General features: G+C 40.4%; 1 protein-coding gene across 1 annotated transcript in view; it reads right to left on the bottom strand.

The window, feature by feature from the left end:
• Window positions 1–24286, bottom strand: part of si:dkeyp-14d3.1 (transmembrane protein 132C) — a 119207-nt gene that overhangs the window by 41801 nt on the left and 53120 nt on the right. Inside the window, exon 3 of the mRNA XM_041042267.1 lies at window positions 14510–14656. Within this exon, the coding sequence (XP_040898201.1) occupies window positions 14510–14656 (147 nt within the window). The remainder of the gene's footprint in view (window positions 1–14509; window positions 14657–24286) is intronic.

Genomic DNA, 24286 nt, shown 5'->3' with positions numbered 1-24286 from the left:
TTTCTAGAAATGTTATCGTGAAAGTTAAATACACTGTTACATCCAGCTTCCTTCCCTCACTCATGAGACAGTTCAGCAGCTTAGCGTTTCACTCCTGCAACACTGTCAGATTCGCGATGGACAGTTAAAAAAGTAAAGTATCAAAATCGACGCAGCTGAACCAGAAATAGCATCTTTTTCATGTCATGCAATCGTCTTCTTTGTCAAAACCTGTCACCTACATCACCCACAATGCAACTCGACTGCTGACAGTTCACTCAGAGATTCAGAAATGTTAACTAAGCACATTTACTCAAGTACTCTGCAGTTTTGAGGGTTTTGGGAGTTTAATGTCCATTTTCCTCTCCTTCATACTGCTATTCAGCTACATACTTTGTTACAGGTTACTTTGCAGATTAAGATTTTATATGAAAACATATGATTGATATGAAAATATATAATGATGTTACACTCACATGGGCCATTTTTACCCACTTTAAGTATACTGTGCTGACAGTACTTCCATAATTTTATTTGCATGACGTTGATGTGTTATTGAGCATTTTTACAACATACAAATACGTCTGTCTCCACTGAACCCTGTCAAATCCAAAGTGCTTGATTTACAGGAGGTTTTGGAGATGTTTATTATGGTTTCTTTTGCAAAATAATTGACAATTATTTTGTCATGTCATGTTCATCTTTGTTGCTTCTCCCCACTCGACCCTGGGCAATCCAATAAAGGCACAAAGTTGTAAAAAAAAAAAACTAATAAAAGTAATGCTATAATACAGTAAGAGACCTATACTTTCAAAAAGGTGTTCTACATCATACTCCTTTGTTCTTTGAATTGGCAAGAAATAAATTCTGTAAATGTAATTTCCATTTATCTTTTTCTCCAGGAGTGCATAAAAGAAAAAAGAAAAAAGAGAGACCGGGCTGTTACATTTCAAATAACCTGCAGTGCCTGAATTAAAACCCACTTTTAATAAGCATCAGATTCAGTTTAATTTAATCATTTATTCTTTACCCCTTTCTAACACGCACACAGAGAAAAGGGCTGAGTACTATTAATTATACGATTATAATGAAGCATGGGCACAAACCGAGGGCTTCTGGCTTGTGTGCATCAAACCCAATAAGGGGATCAAATTTCCGATTAGCTTAACAGTGTTCTGCAGCATTCATCAGCTAAAATATTCAACTCCCACACACACTGCTCCCTCTCCTCAGCTCCCTCTCTAAGTCAGGCAGACAGTCACACACATGATTAAATGTACATGAGCAAAGGGAGAATTCAGTCTTTGTAACTGCTACATTTGGACACAGAAGAGTTTTTGTCATCGCTTTGCTTTTTATCACTCTGATCATTTACTAGCACTTCAGTAAAAATGTTTATCTGGCAGGTTGGTTAGCTTCTGCACAGAGACTAAAAGACAGTATTTTACACACACAGTTTATCAGTGCAATAAAACGATGTAGCAAGAAAGTAGAGACTATGTCTTCAGACAGTCGGGCTAGTTAAAAGTCAGTTTGTCTGGGGGGGGGGTATAAAGAGGGGATGGATGTTGGAGGTAAAAGGTAGAAGAGTGTCAGGAGGGGGATATTCCATTATTACATTTGTTTCTTAACTTGCTCCAGATTGCCTTGAGGGAAACAGGGTACAGTCAGTGTATTAGCCCAGGCTCACACAGTGCCATATCAATTCCCAGACAACAAAATCTCATCTTGGAGTTAATGAAATGCACCATGCCAACAATAGTCTAATCAAAACCAAATGCTTTTCTGCAGTGCAATGTCATTAGAGTCCATCAGCTGAAGTAGGCTCCATGGTGTAATGGATCCCTAATGACGGTAGTTATCATCACCAGTGACCTCAGACCTTTATGCATCAGACATCACTTCCCAGTCAGTTGCACTCTATATCTGTCTCATTCATAGGAAAGCTATCTAAATAGCAAATTGCAATATAATAAATTGCTACTTGTCCTGATGGTTACACTCAATTTTCCCCACATCAAAGCACTCATCTCAAGGCTGGATAACAGACATTAACCACTGGGAATGGCCAGCAAAGCTGCTGATACCTCATCCACTCACACACTAGGGGGCAGCAGACACTGAGCCCTGGGGCGGTGATGCAAACGTTTGTGCAGATAAACTGATCCCTCCTCTCTGTATACATGCTCCCCCCCCCTGGCTGATCTGCGGGTGTGACCGTGCAGAACTGCCCTTGCACCTGCAGGCGCTGGCTGACACTGGCAGTGCCTGTCCTCATTGGGAAAAGTCCTTAAAGAACCACAAAACCTGCGTCCTTTCAGCTCTGCTACCGTTGGCATGGCAACAGAACCTGGAGAACACACAAGAATCATTGACCAGAGGGGCCCAGACTATCAGATCAATGGTACTCTATTGCAGCTTAGGCCCCCACCCCCTGCATGTAGGATGTGCAAGGTTGAGGTCTGGGCCATGTGAGACACAAAAAAGGGTGAAAGAGTCAGGGAATGGATCAGCTCAATACTACAGCGTGTGTTTTGCAAACAGGTCAGTGGTAAATAAGGAGAACAGAGCAAGATGTTGAATTTGCTATAACAGTGGAGCAAGGTCTGTGCCAGCATCTTGTGAAAAGTAGTGCAAAAATGTAAATGAGGGGTATTTAACCTCACGTAACAACAGCACAGACCTTCTGAAGAAGACCATCTGATGGAAAAAAACAAAAAAGAAGGCTGTAGGCAAGCAAACAAGATTCACAGTCGTGATAACTACTGCATGTACACTTGTATTCACATGCACACACTTGAGTATACAAGTTAAACTCCTGCTGTCTTACAACCATAAACATATTTGTAAACAGCCCTGCTTTGTTTGTAATAATTACAGTGCTGGTGAGGAAGAGATGTGGAGGCTGTGTGGGCATGATTGCCTTGTACCTCGGTCTTAATGCAGTGTCCCATGGATCAGAGAGGTGAGAAGTACTGATGGAGGCTCAACTCCTACCTTCATAGGTCCTTAAGAGATGCATTGTAATTCAGAGACTCACAATAAATGTACGTGACACCCACACACAGACTATACTTTCATATTAAAAACCAGTTTTCTTTTAGCATGCATCACTTTCGTGATAGTAAGACTGGTTTCCAACAGATTATCTTTAAATTCTTACATGTTGCTGCAAATTAACCACTGATTATCTGTATTGTAGCTATTAAACACTAGAAGTGTATCAGCAGCTTGAGGAAAGGCTGCCGAGTTATCATAAATGGTCAAGTTGCAGCCACTTTGAATTATGAAATGATGATGATGATGATGATGATGATCTGACTAACAGAAAACACAGCACCTATATCACTGATTCTGTGATTCCTTATTCGAAGAATCTTGAATTGAAAATGATACCGTAAATATATGGAAACAAACATAATATTTAGAGGATGAAGAACAGCCTATATCACAGTCTAGGACATTAGAAATAAGAATATTAAACCTTTCATGCTCCAGATTTTGAAGTTACTTGACGGACCTTAGCCCTTACAATCAATCTGTTTTTTTGAAAAAAAAAAAGTTCTCCTCTTCTGTAAATACCTTTGAAATCCCAGAGTACATGAGCATTACTACTGCATGTGGACACAGTGACAGTCAGAAGCCAATTAGCAGTAAGATTAGTTAACATTTTAGATTCATAAAAACCCCTGAGAAGCTATCATGGGCTCTTGGAACACAACACATGGACCCTAAATACCATTTCTAAAACACACGAGTAGCATTTTACAGTCTCAAAGTGCTAGATCAGCACCTCCCCTCCTCCTAGTGTACACCCGGCTCCCAGTCAGGAGTGCATTTAAGTATTAGGCAGAATTCAGCCCCCTCTTATGCACCACTTAATGAGCTCAGTGCTAAATAACTACCAGAGCAATTACACACACATCACCCCTATATTCCCCGACATATCTCATCCACCATACACTCGTCGACAATACAAACTCAGATGGGCTATTCCATAAATCAAACTGTATATTTGTAGAAATCTGATCATGTTTATTAAATAGAATCTCACCAGCGCGCATAATACACGTATCAGTAGGCTTACAGCAGCAGAATTTCTCATTGATCAGCAACTAGTGAGTGTGATGTTTTGGCAGAGGAGAAATTATAAAGCATTTTGTAACGGGAAAACTCCCTGCACACACCCAGGGGTCCGTGTGCAGAAATGAGACATTGATCCATAATTGGAAGCAGTCAGTCATGAAATCTAAAGACTAATTAAAGAGAGAGAGCTTTAATGGCATCCATTTACATATTCAGCACAGTGATTCAATGCTGCTGAGAGATGGAGTGTTGATCCAGAGGCTGCGAGGAGCTGAGTTAGATCACACGGTGACAGACTAACGGAAAGTGTCTGAAACGTCTGACTGCATCAACGTGAGCCGCTCACAGAACATGACTGAGACGCTGTTGTGGCTTTGCCGTCACTGACAGAAACATCAGCTATGAAAAACATGCAGATACGCATCAAGGTCTTCCAATGACGGTTAATTGTGAATATGGTCTTGGCACAAATGGCAGTGAAGGCAGTGAAGTCATTGTTTAACTGAGCAGCTGCTGGATGTCTTTTCAGCGTGACCTCCAAGAGTAAAGGACAGCTTCTGACGCTTCACTATCACCTGAGGTTGAAGCTCGAATTGCTCCGACAACACACGTGAATTGTTTTGTGTTTGTAAATGTGCATGTACACCCATGTATCTGTGCCAGGTGTTTACGTGTGTGGGTTCAAGGTGGAAGAGGTGACATGTACAGAGTGTGGCATCTCATCTGGAGGCACGAACATGTCCGCTGGTCCTGCTGCGTTGAGGCGCTCAGGGTCCAGCTGCTGATACCCCTGTGGCCCACTGAGGTGTACACACCGCCTGATTACATGTCAGAGCTGGTAACTCCTGCTAAACACTGCCTGCGGTGGCATCCTACTTTTCCCTGCACGTTATCAGCTGGACAGAGTTCTGCTTTCAACCTGTTAGGCTAGGAATGATAACAGAGGACAGCAAAAGATTGCTTGTCAGTGTTAGCACGCATAAGTGCTGTAGTGCAGACGAGAGGATGTGACTCGTACCTTTTCGGTTTGTCTTCTGGTTGACTGCATCTGCTTCTGACTGAAAGCAGAGCTGCCCATTTGTGTTCCGAGCACTCAGTCCTTCAATGTCCCTTCCTTGGTACATGTGCAATCCCCCTTCTTTCTCCACATGCTGCTTCTATACCTTTCTCAACCACCAAGGATCTCTTTTAATAGGCTCATTTAAATATTTCTGCTGTGCTCGTGGTTAGAGAAATGAGATGGCATTGGCGCCAGACTGGACATTTCTTTATGTGGAATAGGCTTTGGTATAAAAGCCAATCATCTTGAAGGCCAAGTTAAACTGAGGTTAATTGGAGGCAACTGCGGGCCAAGGTTTCTTTTGCCTATTCAGTTAGATAAATCTGCTGGGAGGGAGTTTCTGAGTGAAATTCGCACAGCAATGTCAGACACAAGTGCAGCTAATTCTCACTGTTTGGTTAATGTCCATCAGAGGTGGAGTGCTGATTGAGGGAAGCAAAACCCAGTACTTAGTCCAATAGACACTGCAAAGATGGAATTAGAAGAGAAACAACCATTATGTTTGTCCGGATGCCTGTAGGGAAGTCCATGTTTACATCTCAACACACCTTGCCTCCCTGGCTGAGTGCTACCTGCAGCGAGCACAGCATCAATTTTGATCTAACCACAGGTCTAATTTCATCAAAACTGTGTCTGTCTGCTCTGAAAACACAGGGAAATTTCTGCAGAGGTAACGGTCATACATTTATTTATTGGAGAAAGCACAGGAAATAAATCCATTCCGTGCTGATTTGTGGTCTTTGTTTCTCACTGAAGAATTTCAAAACAAAACCCAAGGCTCCTGATCCCTCACTGAGGCAGAGAACAGTTGGCCTGCTCCAGCCAATTGTGTAATTAGCTAGACCACTTTTTCCTAATGAGTTTTAAAAGATCTACTCATTTAGTAATTTGTTAAACGTACTCTTTAAATACAATCTCAGACACATGCACATTTGATAAAGAAGTAAAAGTAATTATTTCTCTGTTATGTGCCAAAAGGAAAAAAATGGTTACATTTTATATTATAGTTCCCAAAGTACAGTGTAAATAATTTGTAGATATTCTGTTTCATAAGATCCTTTCTCTTTACCTACTGGTAGGTAAGGGAAGACGTACAGGGAATAAGGGGTTTGCATTGAAGAGGGCCCTAGACACTACTTTAATTTGAAAAGGGGGTGAACAGGCGATTTTATTTTACCTGTCACATATCCTGGACTGGGCCTGAAGCTAATCACATGAATGAGTCAGATTGTTAGTTGATATAATATAGAGTGTCCGTAATCTGTTAATAACTAACATGAAAAAGAAAGCAGCAAAACAAAAATTGACTTGTAGGCGTGACTACTGGTGGAACAGCTCACGTTTGTGTATAAATATGCAATTAAATCTAAAATGGCTGTACAAGAAAATAGGAACAAACAAAATAAACGTATTGACCCACATTACCATAATTTTATTTCTAGTATTAAGTAAAATAAAACCAAAAAAAAACCCAAAACAGTTTTACTGAAAGCAACTACAAATAACGTCTGGTACTGCAATGCTCCAAACACTGGTGGCCACAGTCTAATCCTCTAGGGGATTAACCTCTAAGAGCGGGATATTCACTCATAAACCTTTATAAATCTGAAACACATGAACTCTCTGGGACACATGCAAACCACAATCTGTCTCTCTTCTGCACATACACTATCTACCACATGGTGCCAGCCACAAACAAATTCTGATAGACATGTGGCGTGATACGAGTGAGTCTGAGCTACCATGCAACCTGACAAACTGTTCAGGACGAGCCAGTGTAATGTATGAAGTTATAAACTCTGACAAGGGTTACCTTAGCAACTTCATGGTCACCTGCTGTAGACGCACACAGTACAGATCAGATCTTCCACATTGAGCATTATTACTGTCTTGGTTGGTTAACTGGGAAAAAAGTGTAATGGGGCATAATGGGACATTATTTCCCCACATTGTTTCCTTGGCAATGGAAAAGAGGAGCGGCCTGAACAGTCAGATGTAATCTGGGCTGACTGCTGTAATCAGCTGGCTGTCCTGGGGAGACACAGAATATGCCACATCTTTGCTCCAGTCCCGATAAAGGAAACCAAGCCACATCTATTCCATTACATGCAATTTTAATGTTCCTTTCTCATCAACCTTACATCATAGCACCTAATAAGTGTTCACTCTGTGAACGTCAGTAAAAAGCTTTGACATGTCTGGGCTGTCACACGCGAGCCCTGATCGCACGTCATTTCTATTATTAAGAGATGAACAAGAAAATAGAGCAGTGTAGACAGTTGTGTAATGGTAAATACTGCCAATGAGGCTCCAGGAAGAGTGTTTACGGTAAATGGAGTCCATTGAGAATAGAGCTGATTCATTATTAAGGGTGTTAGCATTAAGACTGTCAAGTTAACATTCTTGTTTGCCCCTAATGTAATTGGGCCATTTCATTTTAGCCTTGATTTATGCAGCATTATATAGCATTAAATTCTACAGAGTATGGCTCATTCTAGGGGCTGCTGCATCTTTAAAAAAAAAACAAAACAAAACACAGAAGCAGAAACAGAAAAAAATGGATTCATGCAAAAATGCAAAAGAGGTTTTCACACCTAATTTCAAATCAAGTGTGAAATCATAGAAATAGCATGGACTTATTCCTGTACTGTACTGACTGTGAACAGAAATTTTGTTTAAAAAAAAAAAAATCTGTAAGAAGTAATTTCTGTAACATCTCTGGAGCAAAGCACATAATTTTTTTTTTCTGAGACCCTGAGATAACAGAGAAAGAATGATACAACCAACTATTTTTACAGAGGCCTTAAGGACAAAAAAAAAAGAAAGAAAAAAACTACCTTGGGCCTTTTGTTTCATTTCAGTTTTGCAGTAAATGTCACAAACTATAAATAATTATGTTCTTAAAGGTTCTCTAGACTTTGAAATTGAGATAAATTGTGAGGTCGCTGCCAGATCTCACCCGTTATTACATAGCTGTATGATTTCTTTCCCTCTGGGATCCTAACTATTTGCAGTGATGAGATTTACAAGTCTGCTTGAGAGGAAAAGTCATGTATCTTTGCAGTGAAATTAATGTATGTTGAATTTAATTACATTTATCCAAACTCTATACAGAGTTCAGAAAATGTAAAACAGCTCAATGAGGCTCGTAGAAGTTTGGAAAATTAAGAAATGGATGTTTAATTATATATATATGGACACCCCCCCGTTTCCCACTTGGTCTGGCTCTCTTGTGGAGTGGCTTTAATGAGTGGACTGCCTGATGTCCATCTGCAGGGTGTGGTGTGGGGGATTAATGAAGTGGTGGCTCACAAGGGAGATCCATCTGCACCCAGACAGTCTTAATGAACTACCAAGGCACAGGCATGGCACTTTTACTGAGGCCTCCACTTATGCCTTATGACATGCTGAGGAAGCAGGACTGCTTTTGTTTTGAATGGACTCGCTTTTAATGGTGACAAAGTGAACTTTTCAATCTACCAGAGTGCACTTCAGCCGATGTGTGTACTCCACATAGCAATTTTGTCCCTTTCTATAGGGACTCATTTTGATTTCTTTTATATACTGTCGCGCCATTGCTGAAAATCTCAACCTGTCAAAGAAAGGGTGACAGTATTTACAGGATGACAGATAACAAATATCATACAAAAAAAATAGGAATAGGAAGAGACATTGGAGCTATGCTACTATATTCCAGTCCTAAACAAGTGTTTTTAATGTGAACCTGTAAACCCACATAACAAGCTAGTTAGCTAATGAAGCCCCTTGCCTTTGGAAATTACACTAGCGCTGCTGTAGTAAGTAAGATAATTAGCCAGCCATGCTAACGTTTGCAGCTTACATTAGAAAAACACACTGTTTAAACCATTCTTATACATTTGATGCTGTGTTTTTAGTTTTGGAATCATGATTAAAAAAAATAAAAAATGCACCGCTCTCCGAACTCTTTAGATGTTGAGTATCATCCTTAGAGCCTCATACAAACTGTTTCAGCATGTGGAGGAACCCGAAGCTTGAAAGGCCTATTGTGCCTAGTGATGGGTGCTAAGCTCTGACGGGCCAGTTGCTACTTATTGAACTTCCACCTTGTTAATTGCATATGCTTAAAAGTAGTGAACAATCTATCAATTAATTACTTTGTCTTTTAAGAAATAAAAACACAACGTTCTTCCACGGTATGAAGATAATGAAGAGGGGTAATTTCAACTAATTCCAGCTCTTATTGGAGATATTATATGAACAAGTGCTTTGCTCAAAAGCCATTGTTATTTAGTCAGTCTGGCAATAAAGTCCCAATTATTTCAACTCATTGCAGCTTTACTGTGTGTGACCCGGCCCGCAGAACAACTGGAGCAGATCTAGCTTTTCATTAAAACATCTCATGACATAATCGTGGACAGCTATTAACTCATTATAGCATGCTCAACAGATTTCCTTTATTGAGCTGAAAAAGACTGACATCAGCTGTTTGGTGGCGTTTCCTTCAGGGTGAATTCAGCTCTGTTATTTTCTGTCGAAAGCCCAGCCTGTCTTTACACTGTAGCACCCCTTGATGCAAAACTGTCACCTCAGTATTGCTTTTATTAGGCTGAATGCCACCAGTCAACAGGGAAAGGCAAAGTGTGCAGGTTCCAGTGTCTGCGTGGCTGAGGAACAGATGCAAAATACGTTGTATCTCTTGAAACGAATGTGTTGTATGATGAAATTTGTATTCTTTGATGAATATTGTCAAAAATGTATACCATGTTGTCAATAACATATTGTCAATATTGTCAATTCAAAAGCTGAAATAGCAGAGAGCACACATACAAGTCAGGTGTATAATGGCAATGGCAATTTTATTTATTGTTTTAAATGGGTATTCACAGTGAGGGGTGTGGCTGGAGGATCAGCTGTGAATAGGAAGAAAGGAGTGGCTCAGCTGGCCAGGGTGAGCAGCTTCAAGTGACTGATTGAACCTGCAAATAGAGTACACCTGACCCATCAGAAACGCTGCGCTCTCATGCCTGCAGTGGAGCTGGGCTCCCATCATGACACAGACACACAGACACACACACGCACGCACACACATACTCACACAGACTTCAATTAGCAGTCGCACAGACATTATTCAATGACACTTAAGTCCAGTCCACAATCCAAGGTCCAGTGGCAGGGGCAGTGGCAAAGATCCATTTATACCACGGCTGACAGTAAGAGCTCTGGTTCCAATTTTCACTCTGTGTATGTCTGTCTGTGTGTGTGGGTGTGTGTGGGTGTGTGTGTCAAGATGAAAATCCAACCTTGCTGCAATCATGAGAGCAGTTACTGATGACATATATGTTTCATATATGTCATTAGCTCACTTGCTAACAGCTGCGCACCCTTCCATCCTATCCTTGAGGCAACAAAGAAAAACTGTATCCATTTCAACAGCTACACTATTCTTTAACTGTTTGGTAAATGATTTTCTGGGGTGCAAATATTTCTGGGTAAATTTAGTAAAAAATGTGAGTTTTCTTAAACATTTGACGGTAAATGTTTGAAATTTCTTATTTCATTCAGATGTTGAAGTTCAGTTCAGTTCAGTAAATGCTACCAAGATTGTGGTTGAGCAAAAAAAAGTTGGTAAAACTTCTTATATAAGTGTTAGTAGTCTATACTTGCTCATTGCCAGTCATGCTAAAATGATGTAAGAACATGAAAGCTGCTCACAATCGATAATTTACTCTTTGAAAAAAAACATGCTTTTGTTTAGTTCCACAATTCCCTCAGATTTCCATGCTTCCATCCAAGCAATGTGTTTCTTTGGTTACATCAAATGGTTAAAGTGTCTCTGGCTGAATATGAGTGGACATGCAAAGCATGAAAGCCTATTAATAATAATAATTTAAAAAACTGGGAAAATTTAAGGCAAATGATTTGATACGAACGCTTAACTTTTTAATATTACTAGAGGTGATCAGCTTTTATTAAAGCAATGATGCAATTTTCTAAATATATAAACTTTACCCAACACAAATATGCTCACTTCCTTTTTTTTTTTTTTTTTTTTTAAGATAAGGACAAGTTATTACAAATCAAAAACACCCAAATATCTAAGAGGTCACTCTTCAAATTCATTGTAATTCATTGGGAGAGGGGCTATTGAGAATGGAAGCAAAGTCTAAATGCAGTTCAGAACTCATATATGGATAAATGGATAATCATGTTCATCCCCTTGTAAGAAAAAAAAAGAAAGACAAAATTAAGATGCAAACCTGACCTGCAGCATTCACACACCTTGAGAAAGGAACAGAGAGAAGAAAGGAGGCTGAATGACAGCTCAACAGATGAGATAGCTATGTCTAATCCCCGTCTAAAAGAGCTTCATTGAAATGACTGGGAGCAGGGAGGACAAGACGAAAGAAAAATTGGAGCATTGTGTATTGTATAGCCATCATGGGGCGTCTTTGGTCTTCTCTGTGAAGTGACTTTGACAGCTGTGGGGATTAAGGAGCAGTCCATCGTACATGGCCCAAACAGCAGGGATTAGACTAAATATGCTCACTCTTGTCTCTGGCTCCTTCACTTAGTAAATCAATAGAACATGATTTTACTGCAGTAACGGAGCAAGTGTGTGAGGTGTGAGTGGGGTGGGCGGCGTTGAGGTCATGAGGCAGAGCAGAGAGAATAATACCTGCATAAAAGGGGGAGAACGGCTCCAGGGGGAAGGAGGAGCCAGCTGCCAAGTGTTGCTGCTCGCTGCTGTAGTTTGTTGAAAGCTCCTTTTTATGTTGTTCGAGATGCCGCAGCTCCGCTTCAAGCCATGAACATGCATTTTATATTAGATCTATGGGAACATTATTGTTAAAGGCCAAGGATTCAACTTTGGTAAAACTTGGCCAGACCCATATTCAGGTTGGAAAGTAGTGTTTTGGGACTTTAAAACAAAAATTTCACCCCTGCTCACTGTATTTCCAAGAGAATTCACTAAACTGCTGGCATCAGCTGCCACAGAGAACTAAAATGGCTTTCAGCATTCAGGCTTCTTGCTAAATTTATATGAAACCAACTCTAAAATCATGCATTTAAAATCTTACTCACTGTACTGTAACAACGAATATGATAACACAAATGACTTTCAGCCCCCAGCTGTAGCTCATCATGTGCTTTTAGTCATGATTACTAACTACAGTAGCCACAGATATTCTTACCATTATTTTTAACTCAATAAAAAGAGGGTGGATGAGGCAGATGCAAACATAACAATTATCAACAGCATCTTTTGCATCCCTGCATATTTGCTGTCAGCTGAAACCCTTCTATTTATAAGACTGAGTTGTCAGAATTTATTATACGAGTGAATGGAAGGTCTGAAAAGAAGTTTCAGTGCGGAGGCGACTTTGAGTTCCCAAGGCTGCTTATGTTTGCAACTGACTGCTGATAAAGTAAAGTTGTACTATATATTCTGTGAGGTGAAAATATTAAACCTGCTTCAAAACATGCCACTGAGATCTGAGTGCAACAATCAGCAAACACGGCATAACTGAGCTGCTGGTTTGAATCTTGCACTGCGTTATCACACAACAAATTATTGTATGAGACTTCTGTTAAAGGAAATGTTTATTAGCTGCTTCTGATTTTACAGCCACAGCCGTTCAAAAGCAGCCACAGATATCTTTGTTTTATGTGCTGTGGAACTGTAGTTACACTATAATCATTCCTCGCAGTGATCCACTAATAGCAGCATGTCTAAACAAATCACTGGACCAACAGATTCAAATTACACATGTTTCATATACTGCTCTTCACTTAAATAACCCCTACACAACTTTGATTATAAAGTTGCAGCTGCAACGTCAAGTATCCTGTTTTCTTAAGGGAGTGGTATGAGAGTTTGCTGAGTGGAACGAAAGCTAAAGAGCAAATAAGTGGAGCTTTCTCTCCTACCCCAAATCTGCCTCTAATCCATAAAATTACACCTGTCACTAGAAAGTTAGATTTATTAAAACTACTTCCTGATCCGAGAAGGAAAACCATTAAAACACACAAAGGCCTTCAATCAGCAGTTAATTAACACAGCAACCTTTTTCCCAGCGCTGGCAATCACTCCCCTATCTGCCAGATTAGTGTAAGGACGTGAATACAGATAGGATATGACCACAACAACTCTGAGGCTATGGCAGCTATGGCAGCTATGGCAGCGGAGAAAATAAGTATGCAAATAAAAAAAGAGAGCGTGAGGGAGGAGGGAGGACGGAGAGCGAGAGAGAAAGATAGTGAAGAGGGGATATTGCAATAGTTATTAACTTTTCCCTCCCCACAGTGGTCTCAACAGACATATCCCATGGCCTTTATGTCAAGTCAAGTGTGTCATTTCAGCAAAGGGAACATCACTTAGATAACCATTCGCACTGTGTGTCAGTGCTTGTGTGTCTCTTGCAAAATGTGAGCTATCAGCAGCAGCTTTTTCTAAAATAATGGCAACGTAAAGAACTGTAAAAACATTTTTGAAGAGATTGGACAATTACTCAGAGTAAGTTATCTTGCTAACTCAGTGGCTGAGTATCAATAAAGTGAGAAAATAAGAATTTGTAGCAGCGGTAAAATTAATTTGTGAGTGAGTGATTTTTAACTGTTATAAAGTCTAATTTGTTTTTTAATCACAAATTTTAAAAACTAAAAAAAAAAAAAGGCAGAAAGTTTTCAACAACAAAAGGGCTACTTCTGCTGTATCAACTAAATGTGAAGATAGTGGCAGGTGGGAGACCTAATCTAACATATAAATATCAGGGAAAAACTGTAGGTACAACCGTGGAAAAACTGACTACATGTATTGTGGAGGGGGGTCACCAGTACTAATGAATCCACAGAGAATTATCAGCTAGACATAGTGTAGTTCTCTTAAACTCTGCTGAGATTTTAGCGTCTTTCAGCTCATTGTTTTGGTTTTACAGCCCTCAATTTTTTGTTTCAACAATCTGGAGTTTCTTGACAGAAAAAAAGCACTGCTATACCCACGACCCACTGTATTCTACCTGCCTAGCACCAAATTACAGACAAAGTTAGCTAGCAACAGTGAGACACAAAGACACTGGGATGTCCTTCAGGAGTTGGTAAATCTGAGCTAAAACAAAAGTGAATACGTAGTACGAGTAATTCCTAATGTTGCTCTGCGTCTGCTAGAGATGTGAATAGGCAACTGTTTGCTGGTATGTTCCCTATCTACCTTCACTTTGTATGGTAACAAGTTATATGTCAAAAACCAATGAACACAGTGTGACAATGTATGTAATATAATGTAGGTAATGTTCAGGAAACGCATTCATATCTTTTATTGCATTTCAAAGGAAAGGTAACTTATCAGCCAGTCTCCCAAAATCTTGATGTATTCCTTTAAAGTAAAATAATTAATCTGCTTACCTTTGCTGATCGTAGCTGGACTCCTTCCGTCGGCAGTGCAGAGTCACCACCCGGTGGCCTTCACTCCTCACGTCCTGGCTAACGATCCACTGAGTTGGGTTGCTGGGACGAGCTCCAAGAAACGTCACTCCTTCTTTCAACTTTACTCTGCAGAGAAAGAAAGACATGTTTATGAATGTATGAGGCAGAGAGATTCTCCAAAAAAGATCCTCATTTCAGTGACTCAGTGGATGTATCCAGCTGATCCATGCATAGCAGGTGCGTCCAAAAAGACAATGATTTTTTCCCCTCATCATTCTGTCTCGCAATACATTATCCAGATGGTTCACTGCACTGTGTAGTCTTCAAAAGATGTCTCAGCTGTTATCTTGGTTTCTTTCACACTGTTTTTGTTTCCCAAGAGAATAACTGGTTGTTTTAAACATGTGTGTTATCTTATGTGTTCCAAGCAAAACCAAGACAACACCTGCTATTTTAATGTGCAATTTGTGCATCCTGAACTGTCAAGTGCTGGTGCAAATCTTTGCTGAAATCTTATTAGGTTTGATTTAAAATAGTATGTATCAGTAATTAACAAATCAAAAAATAACCTCTCCTTTTCCTGTCACCCATGGTAAATGTGCTGTTTGCCATGATATGAGGGTATAAGAGGGATGTGACCATCCCATTATGTTACTTCTCTCCCTCATTTACCTCCCTCTGTAATAGATTCACTCGCTCGCAGTCTGAAAAGGACATTATGAAAAGGTTTCTTTGACTGAGGCAAAATTACAGCATCAATGTCCTTGGCTCAGTGGACTACAAAAAAGAAAGATGTCCATAGGAAAAAAAACTGGAAAAGAAAATCTCCCATAAAGCTAAACCATATTTAAAGTATATCCACTGTATAGAGAAGAGTGATCCAAGGGTGAAAGTGTTGACATAAAATAGACTCAGACTAATGTCCTATGGACTATAACATGTTCAAAGGTCTGTGTCATTTGGTCTGAGAGTGACAGCAAAGTCCTAGGATTGAAGAGAAGACTAAATTATAACAGAAGGCCCAATCACTTTCCCGATCCAATCCATACCAGGTTGGCAGATGAGACCAAAGATGGGACTTTGCTTTCATCTTGAATTTGTTGCTGCACTTTAACATGCACTACTCGATTGCCTGACTGTATGCCAATGAGTATGTCTGCCCTCTCCAGTCAAGCCTCTTTCTTTGATGTGATGTCTTATCATATTGTGAAGAGGTTATATGCGAAGTCAAAATGGGTAATATGACAGATGGTATGCTTCTGTGCCATCTCTATAAGAATGAAGATAAACACAACACACAAGGGTCACTTTGAATGTGTGTGTACGCACACGTGTGTACTGCCTATGTATGTGTTTGTGTGTGTGTGTGAGTAATCATATATTAGTGTTGCAGTGTTTCTGAGATATTTTGATGTCTTTTTGCCAGCTGCTTTCCTCTCTGCTGTGTGTGTATGAATGAAGGCTTGCAGACATTTTGCCAGAATATCACGTGTCTACTCTCAGACTACACAAAATTTTGGTCTTTTGAGATGAGATCTGGGTCAATCTAGGCAACCACAGAGTCATAAATTCTTGCCAGGACTGGGCTGAAAGACATGGCACACTACATGTCAGACCCCAACCATTCATTGCTTGCCATCTTTCAGATCATGCGTGACCTGAGTTGAACTGTAATATGTTCTATCTGACAACACCAACAAAGAATGGGTTTATGAATGAAAGCAAACCTTGAACCATTCATCATCTCTCAGCGGAGACATTGGCTTTGTCTTTTTCCTTCATTAAACAGAGAGAGGGTGAATGTGTGGATGAGCAGCATGCATAAGTGCAGGGGGTGATGTTGCACCCACGTGTTTAATTTGTTTTAGTTCTCCTGACCAGAGGGTGATCGTCCAAAGGTTACAGCTTTATTGAAATTAAAACACCTATCCTCTTATGCTTTCTCATGTCTATGGTTTTGAATTGGATGAGAACCACTCTGTGCTTGTATGGGTCAACGTAATGAAACAATAAGTTGTCACACTAGTGAGGAGAGGACAAATCTGACATGCCCGTCTTTTTGTCAGGACATCTTTCCAAGTTCTGCAGAGGAAGATGGTGAAATAATTGCTACAGTAAATAAACAGTTGGTTTGATTCCTTTAAGAAGTAGACTACTAAAATAGAAAGGGAAGGTTACTGTAATCTAAATATTGCATAGAGAATGGGAACACTGGTAATTTTACACGAGAGTAATTTTACATCATAGGGAGTAAAACTTGCATAAGAGTTGTTGGCGAGAGGTGCTGGAGGAGCTGTCTCTGAAAACTAACCCTAGACATGTCATGAGGGTTATCTCGGTTTAGGCGTGGAGACAAATTTATAGCAGACAGCCTACATTAGAAACTGTGGGCGTGGAGGTTGAAAGGCATCTGGCATTTACAGTCAAGAAAACATGCTATTGAGCTGTAATGTAGGATCCAGCAGTTTTGGACACTGATCCATAGGGACTAAAAGTCCTGATATCTGAGTCTATAATGGCTCCCCCCTCACTTCGTCAAAGTTCAATACTAAATCCCCTTTAACATCCTCTTCTTTTCCTCAAGAGGCTGAGATGCACAATTGAGGTTAGTGAATAAAAAAAGGAACTTAAAGGAAATGTGGAACCCAGCTCTTACAGTATTTGTTATAGTTTTGTCCATTAGCATTCATCATTGTATCAAAAAAAGCACACACACACACACACACACACACACAGAAACAAATTAATAAAAAAAAGTTGCATTATACTTTGCCATATTTGTTGGTGTATCATCATTATTGTTTTTATTTTATTATTCTTTGAATTACAGGCCAAATAGGGTTTTATGGGACAATAAAATACACAGATTTCCCCCAATACAGTGGGATCAATAGCTCATTACACAAAGCAGCCACAAGATATTAAATATCTGCAACCTTAAAAACACCCAGTGTCTACAGTCTTGGCTAGAGGGCTGTATTTATGTTCCCACTCATCCTCCTCTGACTGCCAGTAACAAGAAAATGCTTGCAAAACTTAAACATATTGGAACAGCAGAAAATCGTCTCAACTTGTTTACTTTATTTGAGAAAGGTGGAGGGGAAGTGGCTACACCAAAAAAATAAATTACAACACTTCATCTTAGCCTACTGCAAATCCTGTAATATACAGAACATCACAAAGTAAAAGCTTACAATGTCAGTCCAAGGGTGGATTTTTTTTCTTCCCCACTAAATGGAAGATCCACTGTTCAAGCCAGAGTGAAAAGAAGTGCTGAGGAGGAACTTACTGGCAGTGAGCATACAACTGTAACACAAAAAGCTCATGCACAGTACTGCTCGTGTCCCAGCGGGAGCAGCGGGGTCTTGTATCTGGTTTCTTTACACTTCAGTGATCAGGATGTCTATCAGTGGATTCCAGTGACGCTTCAGAATGTTTTAAACACAGTGGAGTCTCGGAGGGGAACCAGTCATTACTCCACAGACCATAACAGAGCAGTTGTTGGAGAATGGCTGAAGCGCCTTTTATTGACTTAATGGTCAGTTTAGCCAGTGTAGGATTCTCCTGCAGGTTAAAAAGCAGCCGTCCAATCCTAGTGACTATTAGATTCATGTTGTAACCTCTGCCAGGGAATATAAGCCTTCAATTAAGGCAAGTCTAAAAATATAGGCATCTAAGCAATTCTCATATTTATCAAAACTAATACTTACCAGAGTACATGTATTAAACCCCAAGCAAAATACTAAGGTGAGCATGTTCACAATGCAGCACACACAATGACAGTGCTCTCATGGTGATGTTTAGCAGGTACAACACTTTACTGCTTATTTTTGCAGGGACAGTGCACAATTAAAAGTAATTGCACCAGATAGTTACTAATTTGCATCTGTTGTCTCAGGGCAGGTAGACAAAAAAACAACCACAGAACAACAAATACACAACATAAAACAGCATTGCTCGCATTCTAATATTTGCAAGTACAGCCGAGGCTGATGAGAATGTCATTAGTTTTCCAGGTATCTCTTCACAAACCAAATTACTGGACAAATTGAAAATTTGACCTAATGATGGTGTTGGATGAAAAGTTATTACAATTCATCATTAGTGGGTCATGAATGTCTGTACCAGATTTCATGGCAATCCATCCAGCAGTTGTTATTGTATTTCTCACAAAACCTCATAGTGACAGTGGAAGAAAAATCATTATCTCAGAACCGCTCACATTTGAACAAGATTTGGTGCCAGTCCATCGAGTAGGTGTTGAGATATTTCACCAGACAAGTAAAACCTTTGATCTGCTGGTTGCACTATAAGAAACGTCAGGAGATCTCTGGGTTTCATCCTCTGGGGACAATGCATATTTGTTCCAAATTTTCATGTTAATCCATCCTCTATTTGTCAGGATACATAAAAACTGTCAACCTACTGGTGGTAGAGGAAAAGTTAGGATATCACCAAAGTCCCTAGGACTTATCATGTGGGAACCATGAATGTCTGTACAGAATTTAAGATATCTGGACCAAAGCAGCGGACTGATCCACAGATCATTCAACAAAATGACACTGCCGTCCCTAGAGCCATGTTGCTAGTATGGCTAATCAAAAAAGTCTTCTACACTGTATGAGTTTTATACACTGTACACTTCAGGTCAATACATCTTTATATGTTCTCCTTAATCTTGCTGCCTCGTGTGCATGTTTAATTTAATACAAATAAACTGTGTCACTCTAGATGCATGTAAAGACTGGAGTCAAGGGCAAGGCTCACAGCAATTGTATAGAACTCTCCTCAAAGTTTGACAGGCTGACACTCCCCCTGAATGAGAGAGGAGGGAGCACTTTATATATCAATGCACCTGGGCTCTCCTCAGTGTGTGAATAGTTTTCTTGTGAAGCCACGGAGCTACAATCGAGACTGAACGTTCAGAATACCAAGTATTCCCCAACTAGAGTGGAAGTAAAGAGACAATGGCCCGCAGAGGGAAGAAGAGGAAAAGTGTAAAAAGGCAGCAGCATTTAGCTGACAGTTTAAAGTTACACTAGATGCAACTCCTCAAGATTGTCAGCAATCATAAGAGAACCTGACGAGTCGGCACCCTAGTAAGTCTGAGCCACACTTAGCTGAACAAAGAGAAGTAGGTGCAGGTAGTAAAGAGGCAATCAGAAAACACAGAGTGGTCTGTTCCTGATTCTAATGCCGTTTCATGTCGTCACGACCCTTTCTCGGATAAAAAGTGAAGGGAACCATATGGCAACTACAGTATATTCTGTCTGTCTTAAGTATTGTTTTCCTCTCCTGGCTGTTTTTACTCTCTCTCTCCCAACCATCCTCCCTCAGACCTGATTGTGTGCTTGGATTCCTCGGGGGCTCCCTTAATAAATAGTGATGAGATAAGTAGGAGAGCTACTTCTCAGCAGGGCAGTGAAAGAAATAAACATTTCCGGGGGAAATCCAATAAGGTTGAGGCTGGACGATAATGGGAGTCCCCAGCCAGTGGTCTGCGTCCCGCGACCCAGGCTGCACTTCAGTTACCTCTGTGGCCTGGCTCTACTGTGTCTGGCTCTGTCGGTCTGCTCCTGGCTCACATGCATCACAGGGTTTGGTGACCTATTCTGACCATTTTTATCCACTGGCTCCTCTGAGGACCATATGCATCCACAATCAGCAGCTCCCCGAGGAAGCATTTCCTGTTTTATTGTGCCATCCCGCCTACATAAACAGTGTGCAGGGAACAGCTCAGTGGGGAACGGGGAAAAGAGAGAAGCTGCAGTGTGGGGGAATGGCAGAAAGACAGCGGGAGGACAGTACTTTGTGATGGTTTGTGGTTGACGGCTAATGGAACAGTGTAAAGCATTGCGCTCATCTATGAGTCTGCTGCTTCACAGACCATAACTGCTGTAAGAGCAGACACTGGAACGAACAGACACACACATACGCAGTGCCAGACAAAGAACAAATCAAGCCAAACGCCTACACTCCAATCCCGAAGCGAGATATAAAAACAGACTTATTTTATGTCTGCAACGTACAACAAGATATGGAAACTTTTCCAAAGTCTCAAAAATTCAGAAATGAATTTTTGATGCTTTTTACTGATTTTGTTTTTGTGTGTATGTGTCTGAGAGCATGTGTAGGGGGGTCACATCTCTTTAATTGTGGTGTTTCTGATGTGTTTACCACACCATCGCTCCCTCTTCGCTGCTAGACAGCACTGAGCGGTTGTGTGTACCCACTGGCTTGTGAGCGTATGTGTGTGTGTGTAAAGAGATGTACTGTAGGCTTCGTTTTAGCCCCAACAGCAGCTCGATTCTAAGGATGGTGACGTCGGTTTGTCTGTCCACCAGTTTGTTTCAAACAGAAGTATCACAACAACAGCTGGATGAATTGCTGTGGAATTTGTTTCAGATTTCCATGATGTCAAGAAGATGAATGACCCTAATGACCCCTGACGCCACCAGAAGGTCAAAGCTTTCACTTATCCTGTGAAATATCAGACCAGATGAATTGGCACAAACAAAGATATTTTCTACAGACATTCATGTTTCCCAGACAATGTGTCCTAATGACTTTGGTGACAGTGACTCTGATTTATTGAGGCAAGATTGGGGATAGCCCAGGTTGCATTTATCAAACTCTGTAACATCTGGAAATTCAAGCAGTATAGCCAAAAAAACAAGGGTCGCTCTACACAAGCCTGTCTCCTGGAAATCCCATTTATACGCTGCATGACTAAACTGTAACAAAATTTGTAGGAAATGTAATCGCTGACTGGATTATGTTCAACATGAATGAAGTCACACATTTATGATCATCACTGGATTCACAGGGAGGTGGATGTTATGCGTACAAGCGCACAACTATACCACCACAGACCAGTGTTCACATCCACAAATCTGTCTGCGGTTAGGTGTAAGATTCGGTTGGAGAAAGATGTTAAATGTAAATAGACACATTGTGTCTGAGGTCACTGAAATTTTTCTGTGTTAAACCAGAAACGCAAGATCAGACATTTTGGTGGAAAACACATATGTTGTCTGTGAACATTTTACTGATATATTCAGTGTCAATATATTGGCGATTTGCCAAATATGTAAATTAACAACATATCCACATTATGTTAACAGAAAACATAATCTGGTTGTAATTATGTTACATCCAACACATATTTACTGTAGCAGTTTAGTTGTATGTAAACGCAGCCTCTTAGAAGACAGGGTTGATCTCCAGCATTTAACAGCACCATCAGCTCTATCCTAAGGTGTGTTTCTGTGTGCTAGCAGGAAACCAAAGCTGTGCAAAGAGCGACACGGTTTTAGATTGATCTGCATGGAAAAAATACCTACACACAGAGCTGCTGACTGCAGCACGGCTGCTGGCTTTTTTTTCCTCCCTTTTTTATATCCTTTTCAAATAGAAAAGGAAAAGAACAAAATGAAATACTGCAGGTCAGGCCATAGGTGGGTAGAAGTTTAGGTAAACAGAAAGACAGAGACAGAAGAAAAGAAGGTTAGGGAAGAGGCTGAGTGACTGAGTCAGTGTGTTTGCTGGAGCAAAGCGTGACTGTACTCTGCAGTTACTTAAATCCATCTGTCGCGCCGCTCATCTCAACCATTCATCAGAGCAGAAAAACAGATGCTTCGATACTATAGGTTGCAACATAAGCAGCGTATGTAGACGTAGAGGGGCTCAGAGACATGAAACAGTTAAAATATTAATAGGATGACAGCTAGAGTGATTCAAATGTAAGGTGCTAACACAACACTTTGGAGTCCCTTTATGAAAACTGTAATCTGAGCATGAGACTGAGACAGACCCTCACTGTCTGCTGGCTGTCACCACGATCAGGCAAACATAATATCCTCACTCTATCGTCCCCACATCAGTTTATTCTCTTAGTATGAATTATTCATTTGTTCCCTCTTTTAAACAACATAATGTCAACATAACTGAAGAAGTATTTAGGATTTCCCGCATGTATCTGTGCAAATATTAGCTTTTATTACAACATATAGCCTGGCGTATTTTATCTTTCATTTGGTAGAACAGGGCTGTCGAGGGAAGTGTCATGGCCTGCCAAAAAAGACTTGGTAATAAGAGTCTAAAACAATGCAGTACATTAGACAATTATGTGCCTTTTGCTCATGTGTCAATGGGGGAGCCGCTAAGTGCTGGTAACATGATCTACCCACAGTCATTTTCTCCACATGCCAGGAGACACATTTCACTGGCTTTTCATTTCTGAATCACACAGCAGAGATTACAGAAGTACCCGTTGTTATGCTGAGTGACCATAAAAGAGAGGGGAGACGCATTTTGTAAGGAGATCTGTTTGCCAATTACTCTATCTTTTGTGTAGACACGGTTTGAGCAACGAGAGGGAAGCATCGAAAATCCCATATGAAGAATTCATATGATTGCCATCATGGAGCGCGGTTCTCACAGAATGTGTCCACCTAATTGGATTTTCACGACATTCAAGAAAACAGCGAGCGGGGACAAACCACGCAGGAGCAAAAAAAAAAAAAAGAAAGAAAAGAAAAAAAGCAGCACAGTGAAACAGAAACAGTCAATAATACTCAGATGTGAGTTTTCAAAGATATTTTAAGACTTATAAAATATTTGCACAGCTTTCCCTCCCCAGTTTCATCAGATACAAGAGTTTTCAATCAAACCAGACTAAAATTTAATTCAGCAAATTCAAGAACATCTCTCTTTATTAATGCAACATGACTGACTGTAGCTAGTTAGTTTGAAGGTTTGTGAAATTGCTCTTCTAAACTGTGAACTGCAGTATCATCCCTTGTTGGAGGATATTAAAGTGTTTTTGAGAGAAGCTTATTTGGAGTGAGCAGGTAGTGAGGCTCAACAAAGGCTGCTGGAAAGTGTGTATTTCCACTCCTTCCTGCATAGGGGCAGGCAGGCAGCCGCGGGCTAATCTGAAAGATGAACGTGTGTATGTGTGTAGGTAAACACGATGCCTTTCATTTTGAGCACAGCAGCAGATGCTCTCAGAACTCACACAAGCACAGGCAAGGGAAAAATGTGTCAGTACACACTCCCAAATGCATGTGCACACGTGTACTTCTGCATGTAGGGCTAGCACATGTATGTACGCACATGCTCAGACAAACACAGAAACACATACTCATAGGAGCAGGCCTCTGTTAAGCTGTGACGAAGAGATAATGTCACAGCGTTGCCTTTGGCAGGAGAGATTTACCCGCATACTTGTTTTCCTTTTTTTCCCCATTTTTTTTTTCTCGTTTTCATTTCATTTCCAGTTTTGAGAAAATGGGGGGAATAAATAGTTGCGTGCCCAGAGGACATGGTTAGTAAATGGGAAGCTATATTGAAGGCTGTGGCTCTGCTGCTCACACACTGATGTCTCATCTCTGGTTTCATGCGATGTGTTGGTCGGCGTCAAAGGGTGCATTACGTAAAGGCGAGGATCCTAAATCATAAGGTTACTTCAGTTGATTTTGCACACACTGTCGGGAGTACCTTCTTCATATCAAGTCCTTAAAAGGAGTTAAAAAAAATACACCTCCAGTTTCTGAACAAGGTTGTCTCATCTGCTACAGGAGGTTACCATAATTACCTCGTGAAAAAACAGTAGTTCGAAAACAGACATACTTTACTGGCATACTTTATATGCACATATGATATGCATGCATATTATATGCATGCATTATGCACTGTTATTCAGCTTATTCCACAATCCTATTACTGGATCTATAAACCCAACTGCTTCCCACT

This window comes from Toxotes jaculatrix, chromosome 7 (genome assembly GCF_017976425.1).
Source record: "Toxotes jaculatrix isolate fToxJac2 chromosome 7, fToxJac2.pri, whole genome shotgun sequence".
Classification (NCBI taxonomy): Eukaryota; Metazoa; Chordata; class Actinopteri; family Toxotidae; genus Toxotes; species Toxotes jaculatrix.
This window is presented reverse-complemented; position numbering and strand designations above follow the sequence as displayed.